Raw genomic sequence first — 18,663 nt, 5'->3', positions numbered from 1 at the left:
AGTTTATAATGAGATGAAGGATACATTTAAAGGGGAACACTGGTATTTTATTTTTAAACTATGACCCTACTTCCTCATGTTGTTCTGTTTAAGTGACCCATGGGAACAACTTTGATTTTGGCTTTTTGCCTCTATTTGATAGGACAGCTTAAGTGTGAAAGGGCGAGAGAGACGACAATGTAGCAGAGGACTGAAGCTGGACTCGAACCTGTGACCAGTATGACGAGGATGTAGCCTCTGTGCATGGGTTGCCCAAGAACAAATTTTGAAATTGGTCAAGTATTGACAGAGTGCTGCAGCCAGGAGCGGCAAAACAGGCTACAGTGTAACCACTTGGGGCAGTGGTTACATTGTCAATGTATGTCTACTTGGAGTGTTTTTGCCACTGACAGGCTCAGACTGTGATTCTAAGGACATTACAGAGAGGGAGAAAGAGAAATACAATGTTTTTTGTTACCTTTCGCTTAATCTAGTCTCTTTTGTGTCCGGATTTCGTAGACTTTTTCACATTGTCGAAATCAGCTAAATATCCATGATATTAAATATCTTCTAGATAACACTAAGCCACAGTTTCTGTATTAAGCACAACAAACTATTACCGATACTTCTCTCTCCAACACTGTGCATCAGCATTTTTTTGTTTTTTGTTATAGAAAGTCACCTCTTATGAGACCTCAGAACAAGACTTCTTCTGGATCACAATAAGAAAAACACAAGCAAAAGTGTTAGATTTCTCTGTTAAATCCTTTTCATAATGCTGTAAAACACTCGTAATAATCTGAGCCTATCTGTTGCAAAAACAAGCACTTTTAATGGATGTAAAATGACAGGATGCACCTTCAGAGTGGTTACATTGTAGCCTGTTTCTCTGCTGCCAGCTGCAACCCTCTCTCTCTCTCTCAATACTGGACCAATTTTGTTGTTCCCACAAGTCATTTCGGCACAAAACCATGGAAAATAGGCTCCAGGTTGAAAAATACCAGCATTCCCATTTAAGAAGTACTCACTGAATAATATTTAGTATAACACTTACTGGAATCAAGTTTCTTAAGGGAGCCAGACTGACATTATCCCACAGTGCCATTAATCATTCTTGTTGTTTTAGAATACTATAAATTTCATTTCCATAGAGATTTTCCTTATTTACTGATACAGTAATATAACTTGCTTTTGTTGGACTGGAAGGAAGAAAGCAATAATGAGACAAAGAAGTAGCCTCTTTTACCACCTTTCGGTCCGTTTATGGCTTGAGCAGATTGTATAACAAAAATCGCCATTTCTGCTCCCTGCATGATATATTATGAACTATGCATTGAGGGGGCTGTAACAGGTTTGACATTGTCAAGATTCAGGTTTATCTTGTCTACAAATTTGAAAATGTGCTTTTTGTCATTGCCACAGGAACTACAAGTTTATTGCAGCCCGCATCTTCTCCACATTATCTTTCTCTTTAGGATGACACTGTGGCACAATCTTTGACTGGAGTAGCATTTATGTGCAGATGTTCAAATTAGTCTGGTCTGAGGGAATGATGATGACAGAGATTGTAGCTTTAAAGCATTAAACCTGAGGCAGGCAGAAATATAGAAAAGGCACAAAAACAGCAGAATTTGAAAATAACCCTTCCTCCCGTGAGTCTAACCTGTGTAACTGCAGCAACAGAAAGTTAGCTGATCCAGTGGGTAGGCGAGGCTGTCCAGTCCCTTGTCGCTGGGGTTTGATTGTGGTTGCTGCGCCTGCTGACTGGGGATCCATCTCAAGAGCTACTGCCCGCTATCCTCCCGGCGAGGTGGTCTGTAGCAGCAACAACTGAAGCAAAGGACACACTGTTATTTAAGGATCCAGCTAACGTTACTCCTGAAGACACCGCTGTCTTCAAGACTAACGCAGCTGTGATGTCTGTCGCTCCAGTTAGCAGAAGATGTAACTATTAGTAACACTGTATCTCAGAAATGAGCTGTGATTAGCCAAAGTCTCCCATCAGCCAAGATTTCTGAAGCCTGAAAACTGAGCCAAGAGGAGCTGCAGTAGCCAAGTTTTCTCTCAGTCCACTTGAATCACAAAATGCTCAAAGTTTATTGTGGGAGTTTTGCCCAATGACACCAAAATGAAACTGCTTACCCCAGCTTTACCTGAGAGGGTCAGCTGTGGTGTTTGATCTTTGCATGGATGGAGTTAACGCACCAGCTATCACGCTGCTCCCAGAAAAACTGAGAAAGGGGACTCGTGTTTTGGTGCATTTAGGGGCACACTCCAAATTTGCAAGTTAATGCCAAGCTCCCTTATTCACAAAACCTATTACAAATACAACTGCTATACTCCAGTCTGCAGTTCACTGCTAAAGTATTGAACATGATCAAGCACTATGCATGCAAAGCTGTCATTCCTGTCCAACTTTCAAATGAATCTGACCACCCACATTAAGTTGGACAAGCAAGAAGAAAAATAACAAAAAAAACACTTACTTACCCAACGTGTGTCCATCAACTAAACTGGATCCAAATTAAGATTGTTACACAACACAAACTACAGCAAATGTAAGTGTTGTTACAAGGCCTCTACTTATGTGTGTATTTATGAGGGAGGGAAACAGTGTTTTCCATTTGTGCTCCTGATGTAAATAAAAGCTTCATGCCATGATGTATATTTACCAATAAAAGCAACACAGATGTACATACTTCTGAGTACAAATTGAGACTGTGCAAGAAATGTAAGGCAAATAAAGTCATTTGTATGGGCAATTCACCGGATGAATAAATAATTTCATAAATAATTTACAAAGTAGGAAAAAAATGCTTTGAATCATTTATTAAATAAAGAACACAATGAATAAAAGAGGAAACAAATTGCAGTTAAGTCAGCAGCCCACATGAAAATAAGTCTGCATTACCTGAAATGTTTATTAAAACAATACGTTAGTTAGACAGAAGTAAATAAAACATCAGTTTTTGCTTGCAACAAGATAGGAAAAACCAAATGTATCTAGACCTAATGTGACAGCCCATGGCACTAAAATACAGTGGTTGCATAGTTTCAAAACTATGATAGCATATTTAAAATATGAATGCCTTTTTTCAATGTTTAGGATAACAGGAACCAAAAATAAATTCAACACTTGAAATATTTTGCTAGTCAGAACCTCAAACAAAATAAGTCAAAGTTTTTGAGCTCAAAAAAAGCTGGAGTGAGACAAGACTTTGGAATGTGACATCATTTTCCCAAAAAATAAGCGCTTTCAACCATGTATCACTGAGGCCTCATTTCATTTTAATCAAATCCTAATGAAATCCAAATCCTGATGAACAAAACTGTTTAAAGGTATTTGTTACTTAAATGTAGTTGTTGACTGCTGTTCTTTTTCAGCATCACCAGCAAAAGTTAAAAAGTCAACCCCTGATTTGGTATATTTGCATTTTTTTGGTGCTGCGTCCACAAGCACTAATCCAATACCAATGCATGAAAAAAACCACAAGAAACAAAATAATTATCAAAAAAGCTTATTAACAAATTAAGTCAACTCAGATCAGTGTATGGATATTCGCTCTAGCTGATCCAGCATTTTAAGGAAGTATTGGAGGTATTTCTGATACAGGTATCGAAACAACTCTGCTTTATATAAAGTTCCGACCTCACCTGCACAACTTGCCCAGGAATATCCCAAAGCAAAATAAGAAGAAAATAAGAAGACACAGGTAGTCTCTTCAGATACAGCGCCATACACCTTCTGTTCCCCAACAGAATGACTGAGAGGGATTACTTTTGAATGAGTCTATACTATAGACTGTATATAAACTGTATATAAAGTATCTTTAAATAAAGTCTGTGGTCTATATATTGATTTTTTAGAGAATATCCTGCAGAGTATACCCTTTAACTAGAGAGGCACAACAAACTGGTGAAATCCACTGCTTCAGTGTGTGATTAAATGAAAGCACATGTTCCTCCATGCATGGTACATGGTTGAGAGCAGCTGCGTGAGGCTGTGGAGAGTGACAATCTAGGCTGAAAAAGTGAAGGGTAAAAGTTCTAAAGGTTTAGGTTTTATTTAAAAGTACAAAACAAATATAAAAATATAAGCCCTTACCTCCTTAGATATATGCTTTTTCAAACCTCCCCTCTTGACAATGACAAGAGTTGGGGAGTACAAACAAAGTTGCGCTGTGAAAACACTAAGTAGCGTAGACTCACTCTTGCTCATTATTCTACTTCCGGGGAGGTGGCGGGCCCGGAGGAGGTGGTGGTGGAGAAGTAAAAGGGAAAGGTGGTTGCCCCATGAAGCCCATGAGCGGCGGCTGTGGTGGAGCAAACTGTTGGGCCATCAGAGGCTGCAGCCCCCCTGACGCAGGAGGAGGAACAGGAGGAGGATGCTGCACTGGAGGATGCTGGACAAACTGAGCCGGCTGCTGGTTAGTCTGATCCTGACCTCCTACAGACTGAACTCCGCTGCGGGAGTTGTAGCCGCCACTGCCGCTGTAACTCTGGTACTGATCTGAGCCCGAGCTGTAGCTGTTCCTCTGATCCCGGCTTCTGTCCCTGTAGGAGGAGGAGGAGGAGGAAGAAGAGCGGTCTCCATCACGGTTGTTGCGGCTGTCACGGTTGAAGCTGCCGCGGCTGTCTCTGCTACTGCCGCCGTGCATGCGACGTTCACACTCTCCCTGGTACATGAGGTTTGGGTTACTGGAGCTGCTGCCACGGTAACGCATTCTGCCACCTGTAACAAATATCACATGTAATGTCAGTATTATTATATCACATCTTTTCTTTTTTACAAAATTCATTTAGCCTGTAGTTGTTAACTTTTCTAAAAATAAGAATAGCGGCTAAGACTAACTTAAAGCCACTGAGGGGCTGCCTAGACAGGCTGCTAACTGACACGCTCGCCTGTCTGCTGTCTGCTGTTCGTCTGGTCAAACCAAAGAGTCCCACTGCTTCTTCTTGTCTTTGATGCAGTTTATTTCTCATCATTGTGGTCTTCAATGAAACACACAAGAACTCACCAAACATACAAAGAAGACCTTTTTTTATGATTGCAATCAGCATGACATGATCCGGCGTTGGGGTCAATAAACTGTTGGTGCTCCGCCCTCTCACAACACACCTGCATGAATGATTCCTACCTATTTTGACACACCAATGACATGACAGTGACCCCTACAGGACAGGCTAGCACCCTATATGCAAGTTTTTTTAATATTTGCTTAATCTGTTAGAACATTTTTATAGTGCATGAGACAGATAATCTGGAAAAAAAATCATAATCCTCCTCTTCCTCAAAATGTTACTGATGGCATTTGTAAGGATAGGACGTGGCTCAACAAAAACAGCCAATCACAGTCGTGGAGCCTAACACAAGCTGTCAATTACGTCAGTCACAGCTTGTGAACTGCATTTAAAATGTCAAATTAGGCAGTGTTCATCAAATATGAATCAAGTTTCTGTTACTGCGTTGCCTATTTCTCACCTCAAATGTTTTCAGAAACATATTTTAGTGTTATATGTATGTAAAATAATGTGTAGCTATAAAATGATCAAGTTTGTGAAACAACCACCATGTTAACAATTGAACCAAAACAAAAACAAAAATCATTTGTCATTTCTGAAAAAATGTATTCATAAAATAATTATCTGTGTTACTGTGCGGATGAACTGACAGTAAAGTACAACAAAAATAAAAACACGTTTTTGTTTTTTTTTTTTTAATAAAAGTTACCAACTAAAGCTTTAGGTTGAAGATCTGTGATGGTCTTTCTTACCGCCTCCTCCACCGCGCCCCGACTCCACCATCTGAAGCAGTTTAGGGTTGATGGCCTGCCGGGCCTCCGCCAAGACCCGGACAAGGTCACGGGCCTGCCGCAAGTTCCCTGGTGTGAAGAAGGTGTAGGCAGTGCCTTTGTTGGTGCTGCGAGCCGTACGTCCAATACGGTGCACGTAATCCTCAGAGCAGCTGGGATAGTCGTAGTTGATGACGAACTTGACATCCTCCACATCTTTTGGATAAAGAGCGAATGATTTTACAGCGTGGAGGAAAGCAAAGAGATAATAATCTCACAGGAGGGAAACACCTCTGGACAAACCGATCATTGTAATTCCACTTTAAAAACTGATATTTAAAAAAAATGATATATATGACTAAGTACATTTTTTTGTCTACTAACAAAGATATATTGTTTATAAATAATCTAAACAAATAGAGTAACTTACCTGCTCTTTCAGACACGTGCAAAAATCCATGCATCCAAAGATTCATTTCACACCATTACGACTGATTTATATTCATCACAGATAAAACTGAACTTCAGGTTTTTGACATCGGGCTGTACAGAAACTGCGTTTAGGCTTCATGATCTTCACACCAATGTGATTACTGGTCAAAATGCGTGAAGACAAGGAGTCTGTTTCTTATTACAGAAGATGAGGGGCTCTGACAGCACTGCTGATCAATACGTTGACTTTGTTCCCTCCATCATGACAGAGGGAAACCATTTCACCAACCGTGAGCTACTGAATGAAGATGTGCCGGGAGCTATAATCTGCACTAAAATATGAGCACGATGGAAATACCTGGATGTGTGGTGAGCTCATGGAGGAGTTAAGAGAAAGGGGTGGTGAGGTACTTACCCCCTTCAGGATGTTTTTACAAAGGTAGCCAGTCCCCCCTGATCAGTCCTGGTTTATAGTGAGGGGCTGAGGGGGAGGGAGACAGGATTCATCCCTCACCTTCTGCACACACCAGCAACGTCAGACGGGAGCAGAACCGTTAAACACACACACAACGTCTAGTTCTGTTGCTCTCTCGCTGAATTGCAGGGCCCTCCTCAGACCCCGGCCAGGACTGGATCCAGACGAGCCCGTCTAACTCTCTCTCCCCTGTCTGTCTGCTTTTTGGGACGGAGCGATGGGCAGACAAACAGGAACCTCAGGCTGCTCCCAAGGAAGGCTCGTTGGATTTAAGACTGACACTACTGGGCAGTGGAATCTTAGTTACCCAACAGGAATAAAAGGGCTTAAATCCGTCTAAAACTAGCCGAGCTTCTACTTTTACGTGACTGAGGGGGCAGTGACAGCAGCGCAGACTGTTACAGCTGCCGTGTGCTGCCAAACCCTGAGAGGAGAAGAGGGGGAAAAAAGAACAAGGATACGGTCATACGGATTTTGGCAAGTTAAAGACACTTCACTTATCCCCCCTTCTCACATTTATCCTGCCAACAAATTAGATTATAGCCTTTCTGTTGGTGGGCCGCAGATAATTCAGCTGCTACTTTCCTACTCAAATGCATCTGCAAAAAATTACATGTATCAGTTTGCAGAATTATATAAATGAAACACAAAATTCAATATCTAATGTACACCGATCAGGCACAACACTAAAACTACTGAAAGGCGATGCAGATAATATCAATCATCTTGTTACAGTGCAATGTTCTGCTGGGAAACCTTGGGTCCTGGCATTCATGTGGATGCCTCCTGACATGCACCACCTACCCTGCAGACTACACCCACTTCTCAGGGTAACAGCCCCCTCAGCAGGACTATGCACCATGTCACGCCAGAAAAACTGCTCAGGAATGTGACAGGCAGCTCAAGGCTTCGACCTGGACCAAAAATTCCCAGATCCCAACCTGCCTGAGTATCTGTGAGACGTGCTGGTGTCCCACAGGCCCAAGTCGGTGTCCTGTGGTGTCTGGCAACAGGGCGTTGGTGGTGGATGCTTTGAGTCGTGTGGATTGTGATTTGGGGCCTCCATGGATCAGACTCTCATCGACACATCCAAATGATGCTCTATCCGACTGGAAATATGGTCAAATTCGAGGCCAGGTTAACGCCTTGAGATCTTGGTCTTGTTACACGGGCCTTTCATGAGCAGTTTTTGTGGTGTGGCATGAGCATTTGATTTGATTTCACGTTATTGTCAGAAAAAGAAATCAGAAATTTTCCTGCTTTCTGTGATTGTGGCCTATAATGACAGTATGAGGCTGCTGTTGAAAGCCTCTCAGAGTTGTAGTGCAAGCTAAATGTTTGCCAAACTTGTACTGCCGTAATAAGAAATCTGATTTACAGGTATATGTGTAGGGTGGTAAAATCTGAAAACAGCGTTACTTTGGCTCCAGCCAATCCTAAACTGAGCTCAGTGAGGTTTAAATCTGGAATTAGGAATCACTCGCATTCCTGTCTGTGTGTAAATGCCTGATCACTGTGGAATGTTTTTTTTTTTATATTTTATTTTTTGCTTTGTCCCTTTTTCATTATTATCATTAATATTATTTTGTTTTATTGTCTACAGACCTCTCTATGAGCAGAGTCCTTAATGAAGTTGTACAACATTTAATCAAACAACACTATACTATAAATGATGGAAAATCACATCAGACGTACAAAAAAATTGACGCAGTTCCACATATTGAACATTTCTATTACACGTGTGGATGCTGTTCGCAGCTGTGCTGTGCACAGGGAGCTTGGGATGGACTTGGAGTGCAACAGTGTTCTTATGTGTGCTGTGTTTCAAAAGGTACCCACACAAATGCCAGGACAAAAAGTTCCCCAACAGAACCTTGCACTGTAACTAGATAATCAATGTTATGCACTGTACTTATTGAACAGTGGTTTGAATGTTGTGGCTGATCGGTGCATCTTATTTGTGTATAAACGGGTTATATGAGAAGCATCTTCATTTAATTATTCAACAAAGGAGAGATATGAAAAGGTGTGCAGGAGCATCTGCTCCACACAGCCCTCCTTTCAGGAGTGTGCGTGCCAAAGAGCCCCGGTTGAAGGAAGCTTTTTAACTGCAGTAACAAGAAACAGACTGTAAACCCAGCAGAGCAGAAGGCCTGCAGCCTCCATACTCGACTTAACAGTTTATTATACTACCAGGTTGTGATAGTTAGATATTTAATTTTACATCACCAAAAAAATGGACTATTTAAAAATAATACTACATACTTTATATATTATGCAAAATTCCTAGTGTGCTCCCTATTATTAAAAAAAAAAAGGATCAAACTGTCATAATATCAACCTGAAAAAAGTCAAGGGCAAAAAACTGAACACTTATTACAGTAGAAATGCAATATATTTTTACACTATTTCATTGCCAGACTTTGCGAGATACAACTGGATTCAACTTAAGTATACTTACCTATCGGTCAAAGTAAAAGTTGCAAATACAGCGCACACATCAATTAACTGTGATGAGTGATACTTATGTTACTCTACACTTAATATTTAACCTAATATTTACAGTTAAAATATAATTCACAGGAAAATGCTGATAGAATGATAGAAGAGACAATTACATGAGACATGATGCAGCATTAAATGTGTGTTTGTGTGAGCAGACATACCCAGACCACGAGAGGCCACATCGGTAGCGATCAGTATAGGAGCTTTACCACTCCGAAATTCTGTAAGATTTAACAAAATATTTGCAGGAATCAGACACCAGTTATCTCTAATCCCACTCAATTCAAGCAACAGAAAATGAGTAAATTTAAAACTACGTACACCTACTGATCAGCAATCTTTGAAAAGAACTGTTTTCACTATTCCCTATTGTCCACTCGCTCTACAGGCATTCTTCCATCTTCCTCCAGATTATTTGTCTTCTTTGTTATCACAACCTGCTGCTGATAATGTACAGCATGTATAACCCTATGACTGGAAAGGTTTAGTGTTTCCAACTGGACAACAAAACAGCTACACCAAATGTAGCTGTTGTGACATGCACCTGATGCAGAAGATAGCTGCTCGCACCTGGTCCTCAATGAGTGAAAGATGGACAGAAATGGAGACCAAGCAAGGTGGAGGACACGCACATCCAAAGGACTTTTACAGGTGCTGGATCAAACAATGAATTATCTGAAAATGCCTGACGAATATCTCAACGCAAATTTTGGATGTCCATGAAAGAACAACTCCTGTTTCTTACCGAAGGTTTTTAGGGAAGAGGTCATACATTTTGTAAAATTTGTCCGTTTGATTTTTCCGTTGCACGATGTGATAAAATAAATAAATGAATACTGATGAATATTAATTAACGCCAGAGATTCACACAATTATTTTAAATTCTTTCCTGAGAATTAAAACTAAAACGTCAATCATTTATTTTGAGAATGCTGATGTACTTATCATTTTCTTACTTTAATTATTTTAAAGTCACCTGAATAAAGGAGACCAAGTCAATGAAAATCAAATTTTGGCTTTGCTTTTATGTGAGAAAATGATGTGCAACCAAGAGCTGGAGGGAAGTGGTATTGTGGTGATCTTACCTGCAAGTACCCAGTCTCTTTCTGGCTGGCTCTTGTCTCCATGGATACACATGGCTGGCCACCTAGAAAACAAAACCATAACAAAGTGGGAAGATTAGTGAAGTGATTAGTGAGGCTGAGTAGCTTCTGTCTGACAAATCTTTGAATAATGCATCCTAGAGCTGCTGTCATCATGTTGTGTTGTAACTGACAGCAATTTCTCACCCGTCCCGCCGCATCCTCTTGGTAAGATCATCACAGCGCTTCTTAGTCTCCACAAAGATGATGGTTTTGTTCTCTTTTTCAGCCATTATCTCTTCCATCAGCTGAAAGAGTCTGCAGACAGGGAGAGACAATCATGGCACATCAGTGGTGCTAAGCTAAGGATGAGCTCATGTTCTGTTAAAGCAGTTCATAAAATAATAATGGCATAAGTCAGACATTTTCTCACTTACTTCTGGTCCTTTTCCGTCTCCATGCAGACATCGACAATCTGCAGGATGTTGTGGTTGGCACTGAGCTCCAGAGCACCAACATTGATCTGAACATGGTCCCTCAGGAAGTCCTCTGCAAGCTGCCGAACCTCCTTTGGCCAGGTTGCACTCCACATCAGAGTCTGTCTGTCTGGCTGCGAGACAGAGAGAGAAAACATGCAACTGATTTAACTGAAAAATACTTCTACATTAATAAGTTGAGTTGATTATTTTAAAATCAGCAGTAAGTGAGCCTTATTCCTACCCTGATTTGTTCCACTATCTTGCGAATCTGTGGCTCAAAGCCCATGTCGAGCATGCGGTCAGCCTCATCCAGCACTAGGTAGGTGCAGCGTCGCAGGTTAGTTTTCCCACTCTCCAAGAAGTCAATGAGGCGACCAGGTGTGGCAATACAGATCTCAACACCTTGAGTTGTACAAAATCATCAGGTTAAAAAAAAGGGCAGAGATAGACACATCATCAAGCCAAGTTTAGACCAACGAAAGGAAAAGTTTGTTGACGAGAGAAAAACGTTTAAGAGCGTTGCAGGGAAAAGTTGAATGAGAATCAGGTATGTAGTTGAATTTTTATCCGTTTATAAGCATAAACAACATTATAATTAGCTAATATTTGCTTAGCTAGCTAGCCTTATGTTCCTGTTTTCTCAGCTAGCTACTCTGAACAAAATAACAAAATATAAAATAAATGAAACATCACAAATTGGCAACTTGGGTATCATTGAAATTTCCCAATTTCCCACTTGTAATTACTACTTGGGGCCGTTTATGTGCTCAGAGCTTGTAAATACGGTAAATACAATATTTCCTAGGAACATGTGAAGGCAGCATAAGCTCAAGCCAAACCAGTTGATGGTGTCAGCTGCAACTCAGCTTGTCAAGTCACCAGTGATTGGATTTAAAATCATCACCTGTTTCAACAGCCAATCGGCTTGTAGCAAAGTCCACTGTCAAGCCAGTTACAAAAACTACAAAACTGTCAGCAGTTGAAGTGTTGGCTTGCTGTGGATTTCTGTAAAAATAGCACTCCGTCCCTGCCGAACCCAAGAACATCTCATTTACATCCTCACAGCTGTTGACATGTATGCTATGGAGACGATACACCATCTCGCCACATTAGTGTAAACTGGTACATTTTCAAAACGTTACACACTGGTGCATTACAAGTAGTTCCAAGTTTTAACTTTAACTTGTGAATGTTTGGTCTGAACTGGGCTTTCGATGATCAGGCAGAACATTAAACAGAACGTTTCATGATTTGATTGTTGATATGTTCATGTACAATACTAACTCTGTTACTGTCTGTACTGTGTCTATGGTCACAATTCCCAGGGAAAAACAGTGTGGGCTAAAATAGCAGCAGCTGCTGTGGACATTGCATGAAAAAGAGGTGTGTGTGTGTGTGTGTGTGTGTGTACATGAGTGTGTGTATGTGTGTGGCATATTTGCATACCAGGATATAGTTATGTTTTTCATATATCAAATATGTTGTTTAGTTTTATCAACAACACTGTGCTACCCTAACATTTTGGAGTTAACTTTTCAAAGTCAACATCATTCAAGTACAAAATGCACTAGTAAGTAAAATAAAGTGACGTAAATACTGTATGTTTAGCAGGTTTTTCTTTTCTTTCTTTTTTTTTAAAAAAATTTCAACCTATTTATAATTAGTCCATTGCATCTACAACCATACCCACCTCTCTCGAGGTCTCGAATCTGTGGTCCTTTGGGTGCTCCACCATAAACACAGGTGCTTTTGATCCGGGAAGACTTGCCATAGTCATATGCGACCTGTTGAACCTGCTGAGCCAGCTCTCTGGTTGGGGCGAGCACCAGACACTATGAATGGAGGACGAAGAGGAATTAGGAAGTGTTTTACAGACTAACTGCATGCCCACACTTAAGTAGATAAAACACTCCGATGTGAAATAATGACACATATTAAATTTGGACTCACTATTGGGCCATCTCCCCTCTCCAGATAGGGCTGGTGGTTGATGTGTACAATAGCAGGAAGAAGATACTGCAGGAAACAAACAAAGAAACCCACAAAAGTCAATTAAATCCTACTAATGCATCATTATATAAACTCCAGATTCAAACACTGCCCTTTTGCAGTTGTACTGCTCTTCCTCATGTGCATTCATTCTTGTTTTAATGTTGTATTTAGTTTAGTGGTTGAAACATGTTGGCTTTTTTAATGATTTAGCCACTACAATAAAGGCTAATTTCTCTGGTTATTTCCACACCACATGAATGTAGCACAAGACTGCATAGGTAACTGGGATGTCTGTTGCTTTCCACTCAAAAAATGACAGATTATTGGTCAGTGATATTTCTGTAATGTCACAGTGAACTTACATAACTTGTCTACATACAAGCGGGATGCTAAATATATGCAGTAAAATGAATATTTATCTGTATTAATGTAAACTTGATGAATGATAATGCATTGTAGAGAAGTTCTGTGGGGAAGCCATTTCTAGTTGTTGGATGCGCATGTATTAAAACGATGTTCCACGGAGAAACTGACACCATAACTCAAAAGGTTCAATTCATTTACATCTACCAACACACAGGAAAGATGTGAAAAGAATCGGTCCACCCGTCACTACAATGAAGTGTCATGATCATGCAGGATGACCATGCAGACTTACAGCCAGTGTCTTTCCGGAGCCGGTCTGGGCAATCCCCACCAAGTCCCTGCCGCTCAGGGCCACAGGGAAGCCCTGAGACTGTATTGCTGTTGGCTCCTTGAAGTTCTGCTGCATCAGCACATCCATCACATACTCTGCCAGAAGGAAGGAGGGCGACACTTAACAAGAGACTTACACTGCTGGACTTTGCTGGTTTTTTAATTTTCTTCTTGTAGACATACACTAATACTAATACTGCAACTGGTCTAAGTATTGTGCAAAGGGTTTCAAAGCTAAAATATTTAAAGTCCCTAAATGCTGGAGTGACTGCTGGATTATTTATTGTACATGCCAGTGATAGTTTGAGCATGTATTACAGTTTGTGTAATGTATGATTTACTAACGAGGAAATTGCGCCTGGTGAAAAGCGGTCACCGCCTTTGGACAGCCGGAGCCTCTGACGGTGATTTCCTTCTTTCTGCGAAATTCCTCCATTTCATACTGGATATAACAGAGAAAAAAGAAGAAGAAAACATATAAAATGCAAACACAGTGTTAGGAAAGTCAGGGAGGTTTCCTCCACTGAGATAAAGTGTACTAGAACAAGGAACGTCTGTCTCCTTTTCCCAGCAACAGCGAGTTTCCTCACACAGAAATGAAACTTCCAAGGACAGTAGCTGGTCAGATGATTAGCACAAGTTCATATGAGTTAACTTCAGGTCAAATCAAAAGTTTATATAAGGTGATTAATTTGAATATATAAGGTAAAGGACAATTTTGTCTCTACACTGACATAGTGTATAAACGGTTCATACAGTTTATGACAAATTTAATACTTTTTAATACCATTCAAAATAAAAGAACCAACCTTTTTTACAGAGTTAAGAAGAATTTTGACCAAACCTTTATTGTAACATAAAATATTGCATTTTTGGTCCAGTGAAAAAGTCAGATCTGGGTAGAATCGGGAAATATGTGGCATTTATACGTGATTTTTATCACTGATTTCCTGTACCTTGCTCTGTATGTGGGATTATTCCACTGCTTTAATTCATCATGAAGAGTTTAACAAGAGGAATTCTGTAATTTTTAAAATAAATAAATAAATGTTACCAATTATTTTGTAATTTTACAATGCAACACCAGACAAAAAAAACAAAACAATTTGTAACATCCTGCTTCCATTGTCTTTGCATTTTTAAGACTTGAAAGACTGATTTAACACACTCAACTACCAATTAAAGGCTTATTTTTAGATTTATGAATTCAGTGCCTTTGGAGACTTTTAAAGGATCCACAAGAACCCTGGTATAACTTACTGTAATACATTCCTCTGCTGAAATCACTATGAAGATCATGAGGCATGACTATACTTTATTACTCAGGGGTTTACATTTGGTATTGCTTATTATTTTGTGCATCAGTTTTGTCAGAAACTTTGACACAACAACACAAAAATGAGGGAAACCTACACTGCTCAACATTTTGTCATGCTCTCACATTTTCCAGTAAGCTTCATAATTCACATAATGTCTGCGGGTGTGTGAAAAAGAGAGACTTTTTTAATTTACCTGACTCATGTGTTGGACTTCAGGATGTTCGGTGTAGAAGTTCTTCTCAAATTTTGGCAGCTCATCCAGGTTCCACCTCTTCTTGCGGAGACGCTCACCTGGATTCCCAAACTTCATTGGTGAGGGTCCACTGCGACTGCTCATGGCTCCAAACCGTGGCCTGAGAGAGACAGTAAGAGTTATCAACAAGACAAGCCACAGCATCACCTGAAAAAATGTACTCTATATTTCTGACATCTTTTAAATTCTTTGAAAAGGATCAGCATGAGCCAAAATTTGTACAGCTTTTAATTTTACCTGCATTTTTTTATATGCATCCCAGCTGTTTCTACTTTTTCCTAACAATTTAATTGGACAAGTTTGACACTAATAACTTAGTGTTAGGGAGAATTTTTGCCAAAATATTAAACATGACTTTTGGGTGACAGCGATGCTAGTCGTATTCTGTGATTTTTATTTTCTTTTAAAGTTACCTATTATGTGGAGATTTAACAATGCAATGTCAGAAAAAGACTCATTAAATCGTACCTTTTGTGACTTTGCACTTTTAAGACTTATGAAAAATGTATTTAAGACATTCTAAGACCAATTAAGGCCTAGTTTTAAGATTGATTAATCCAATGCCTTATAAGACTCTTTAAGGGACAGCAGGGACCCTGGCTGAGTTGCTTTTATTAAAAAATGTACTGTCTTTGCTGTAAAACTTCACACGTGAAAAAGGTTCCTAAATATTTGAACTCCTCTACTGCTTCAACAGGGGGTTCATTCATAAAAACAAGTGAAAAATCATGACAGGCATTGTGCTGACTCACAATAACCAGCTCCTTAGTCTACTTTCGTTAATGAAAAGTGGACTGTCCTTACAACACTTAGTAAGCTCACCAATATGGGCTTACTAAGTGTTGTGAAGACAGTGCCCTTTTACCCAGTGACTGGCCATCAATAGTTGATGTGTCAACACTTCACTACAAAGAGATCATGTGTCTTTTGGGTATGTCTGTGACCAACATATTAAGGCTGAATCCGTACACCCAGTCTTCACTCTATTTGCAAAATGATCATTCTCATAAAGCCCAGATTGGCAATTTTGTATATCACTTAGTCCACAAGGGGGGCTCAGGCAAAGTTTCTGTATGTGGACTGCTTTACTCACACAGAGTAATTGTGCTATATTTATTTGAAGACATGTATTCAGTGGCACCCCAGAAATTTTTGTTAGGGGTGGCCTGTGGCCCTGTTTTAATAGCCCTGTAATACGAGATCTAGCCCACCACTTTTGAGTTGAACGGACGAGGTCACATTACGTCACCTACCAGCAAGAGTGTTTATTGGTCCCATGCATCCTGGTAGTTGTAGGTTTTGTACCTTTTGAGCAAAAGTTAATGCCATGATTGTGTTTTTTTTTCCTCTGGTCATGTAACCCCAATTTCAAAAGTATTTGCATATTTCTACTGCATAGATTGCCTTGTTTTGTGTGAAACAATTTATCAGTAAAATATTTTTTAGATAGCAATGTCCGCCTCCAATTATTTTTGCAAAAGAGAGCCAGCAATTGTATCACGGTGGCCATGGCTCCACCTGGTTTCCCTTTTTTTTTGTAACACCTTGGCCAAGGAACTACCCATGAAAAATAGCCTCCTGACTTATTCTGCCTTTATTTACCTCATGTTTTCATTTATTTGCACTGTACCTTCTTAAATATACTAAACCTAATTTACAAGCTGAACACATACCCAGGGTTCCTGCAGCTACAGGCAAGTTAGATTTAAGACTTTTTAACACCTTTTTTAAAATTTCATTCATAATGAAGTTGAGAACAATTTAACGATAACCAGAACTGAAGGGAAAAAAACAACCATGAGCCAACATTAATTACTCCGGGCTAGGGTAAAGTTAAAAAGTAAGTTTATTTGCTTCAAGTGTTGTCCTGATTGGCATGACCTTAATGCTAAAGGAATTCGGTTAATTATTTTAAAAATGGATATTACAGATTACTTTGAGATTTTACAATGAAATGTCAGGGGGAAAAAGTTGTTTGAATATCCCACTTTCTATGTCGTTGCATTTTAAGACTTTTGAAACGTTGATTTTGACATAATTTAAGACCTAATTTTCAATTTAATAATTGTAATACCCTGTTAAAACTTTTAAGGATCTGTGGGAACCCTGCATACCCTTTGACCTATTTGCATTCAGGTAACATTACCATATCAAGTGAAAAACTATCATGTCTGGAGCCATAAAATTTAGTGCGAAATTTTCCCTCTATACGAACTAAACAAATTTTAGTGTCCAGTAAACATTTGTGCTCCAGTTTACGGTCTTTGGTAACATTGTGACCTCGGGTCGGAGCAGTGTTTACAGTGCAGCTACACTGTTTTCAGAGGGAGGCCTTGAGGAAGTCCAAGCTTTCTGCCTTCGTGTTGCACTTACAAAGACCAATGAAACAGCCATGGCTTTGGGTTAAATCTCCTGCCGGTGATATTTAGACATTTATACAGGTAATATTGTGATAATGTGTGTTTATTGTTTCTGAATATGAACTACAAACTTACCTGTCTCGTCCACGGTCCCTGTCCCTGTCTCCATAGGAAGAACCGCCTCTCATGTTGTCGAGAAAAGTAAACTAGCTTAGCTTTAAACGTGTAACTCCGGTTTGTTTCCGCCGTCGACCACTATAAACTACAAATTATGCACAAGTTACGATTGCAAAAGTATGTGAAATTAGACGACAGGCACGCTTAAATAAAAAATTTGGTGAACAATTGTCGTGTGCGTCACGTAGCTCAACGGCTGTCTCCCTCCCTGCCCTCTTTAGCGACGTAACTTCAGCTAGTAATTCTACGTATCCTAATATGGATAGAAAGAACACTACGTACAAACGTTCGCTACGCAATAATGGTGAATATGACTCGCGCACGCATTTGTGATTTTTAACGGTTGGTGGCGGTGTGTCAGAAAGCGCGAGCCCCGTTTTCTCATTGAAACCGTAGAAGAAGACGACAGCTTTCCAGGAAGTTCAACCCGACGGACACATCTAATAATAACAATGCGATGGACTGTCGCTCTGAGCGCTTAAAATATGAGATATTATGGCATGAAAATATAAAGTTGTCGTCTTTAAAATAGTATGATAGCCAGGTAATATTAGCGTGAGCGTCGCGTAAAGAAATGCCGTTGCTGATTCAAAATAGAGGACTTGACCGCATAAGCTCGACAGCGGAACTGTTCGACAAATATCCACATTTACAGGTTTGTTTCCCGAAAGTGAGGCTAAATTTAGCTCGCTGAGAAACTGTGAGCAGTTAACATTACTTAACTTTACATAATCACTTTATGACAGACTGGTTGTTAACGCTAAAGTGAAACGGTAATCAGTAATTACCGTCGTGGACGGGATTTAGGTATGACATGTGATGGCAGAACTAAGTCAAATCATAATTGTCAGGGACTGTTGTTTATTTATAAGAGGGGAGGTGGCGGTGCAAAACGGGGGAGGCAATTCAAATAATTGTTTAAGCATTGGGAGGGACTTATGGTTTTTATTTTGGCTTAGTGGAGTGGCATACAACTTTAAACGGCTGCATTTGAGGTCAATTTTACTGCTGAAAAATGTGGCTTATTTATTTATTTATTTATTTATTTATTGAAGCACTGGGGAGGGAAATATTGATTTGGCTAAGGCAAGGGCCATTTAAATAGTCATAATTTTGTATTTA

General features: G+C 39.8%; 2 protein-coding genes across 2 annotated transcripts in view; one reads left to right on the top strand and one right to left on the bottom strand.

Annotated features, from left to right (window-relative positions):
- Positions 1-2,793: 2,793 nt before the first annotated feature.
- Positions 2,794-17,749, bottom strand: LOC121942677 (probable ATP-dependent RNA helicase DDX17). Its single transcript, XM_042485951.1, has 13 exons — positions 17,500-17,749; positions 14,945-15,104; positions 13,778-13,874; positions 13,395-13,528; positions 12,695-12,760; positions 12,435-12,576; positions 10,986-11,146; positions 10,703-10,875; positions 10,473-10,583; positions 10,269-10,330; positions 9,345-9,404; positions 5,754-5,987; positions 2,794-4,711 (listed from the first exon to the last, which is right to left on the bottom strand). Exons 1-13 carry the CDS (start codon positions 17,550-17,552, stop codon positions 4,203-4,205), a joined length of 1,962 nt encoding a protein of 653 aa, XP_042341885.1. The 5' UTR covers positions 17,553-17,749; the 3' UTR covers positions 2,794-4,202.
- Positions 17,750-17,928: 179 nt separating this feature from the next.
- ntan1 (N-terminal asparagine amidase) overlaps positions 17,929-18,663 on the top strand; it is a 7,916-nt gene continuing 7,181 nt past the window's right edge. The window contains exon 1 of the mRNA XM_042485203.1: positions 17,929-18,196. Coding sequence (XP_042341137.1) covers positions 18,116-18,196 — 81 coding nt within the window. The 5' untranslated portion in view covers positions 17,929-18,115. The remainder of the gene's footprint in view (positions 18,197-18,663) is intronic.

The sequence above is a fragment of the Plectropomus leopardus genome, chromosome 4 (assembly GCF_008729295.1).
Source record: "Plectropomus leopardus isolate mb chromosome 4, YSFRI_Pleo_2.0, whole genome shotgun sequence".
Lineage (NCBI taxonomy): Eukaryota > Metazoa > Chordata > Actinopteri > Perciformes > Serranidae > Plectropomus > Plectropomus leopardus.
Note: the sequence above shows the minus strand (reverse complement) of the source record. Positions and strands in the feature narration are given on the sequence as shown.

Excerpts from the sequence above, each read along its gene's own strand:
- LOC121942677 (XM_042485951.1), bottom strand. The coding sequence starts at position 17,552 with ATGAGAGGCGGTTCTTCCTATGGAGACAGGGACAGGGACCGTGGACGA. Across the intron at positions 11,147-12,434 it reads GATTCGAGACCTCGAGAGAG|GTGTTGAGATCTGTATTGCC; the intron begins GTGGGTATGGTT and ends GTACAACTCAAG. Across the intron at positions 10,876-10,985 it reads AGATAGTGGAACAAATCAGG|CCAGACAGACAGACTCTGAT; the intron begins GTAGGAATAAGG and ends TCTGTCTCGCAG.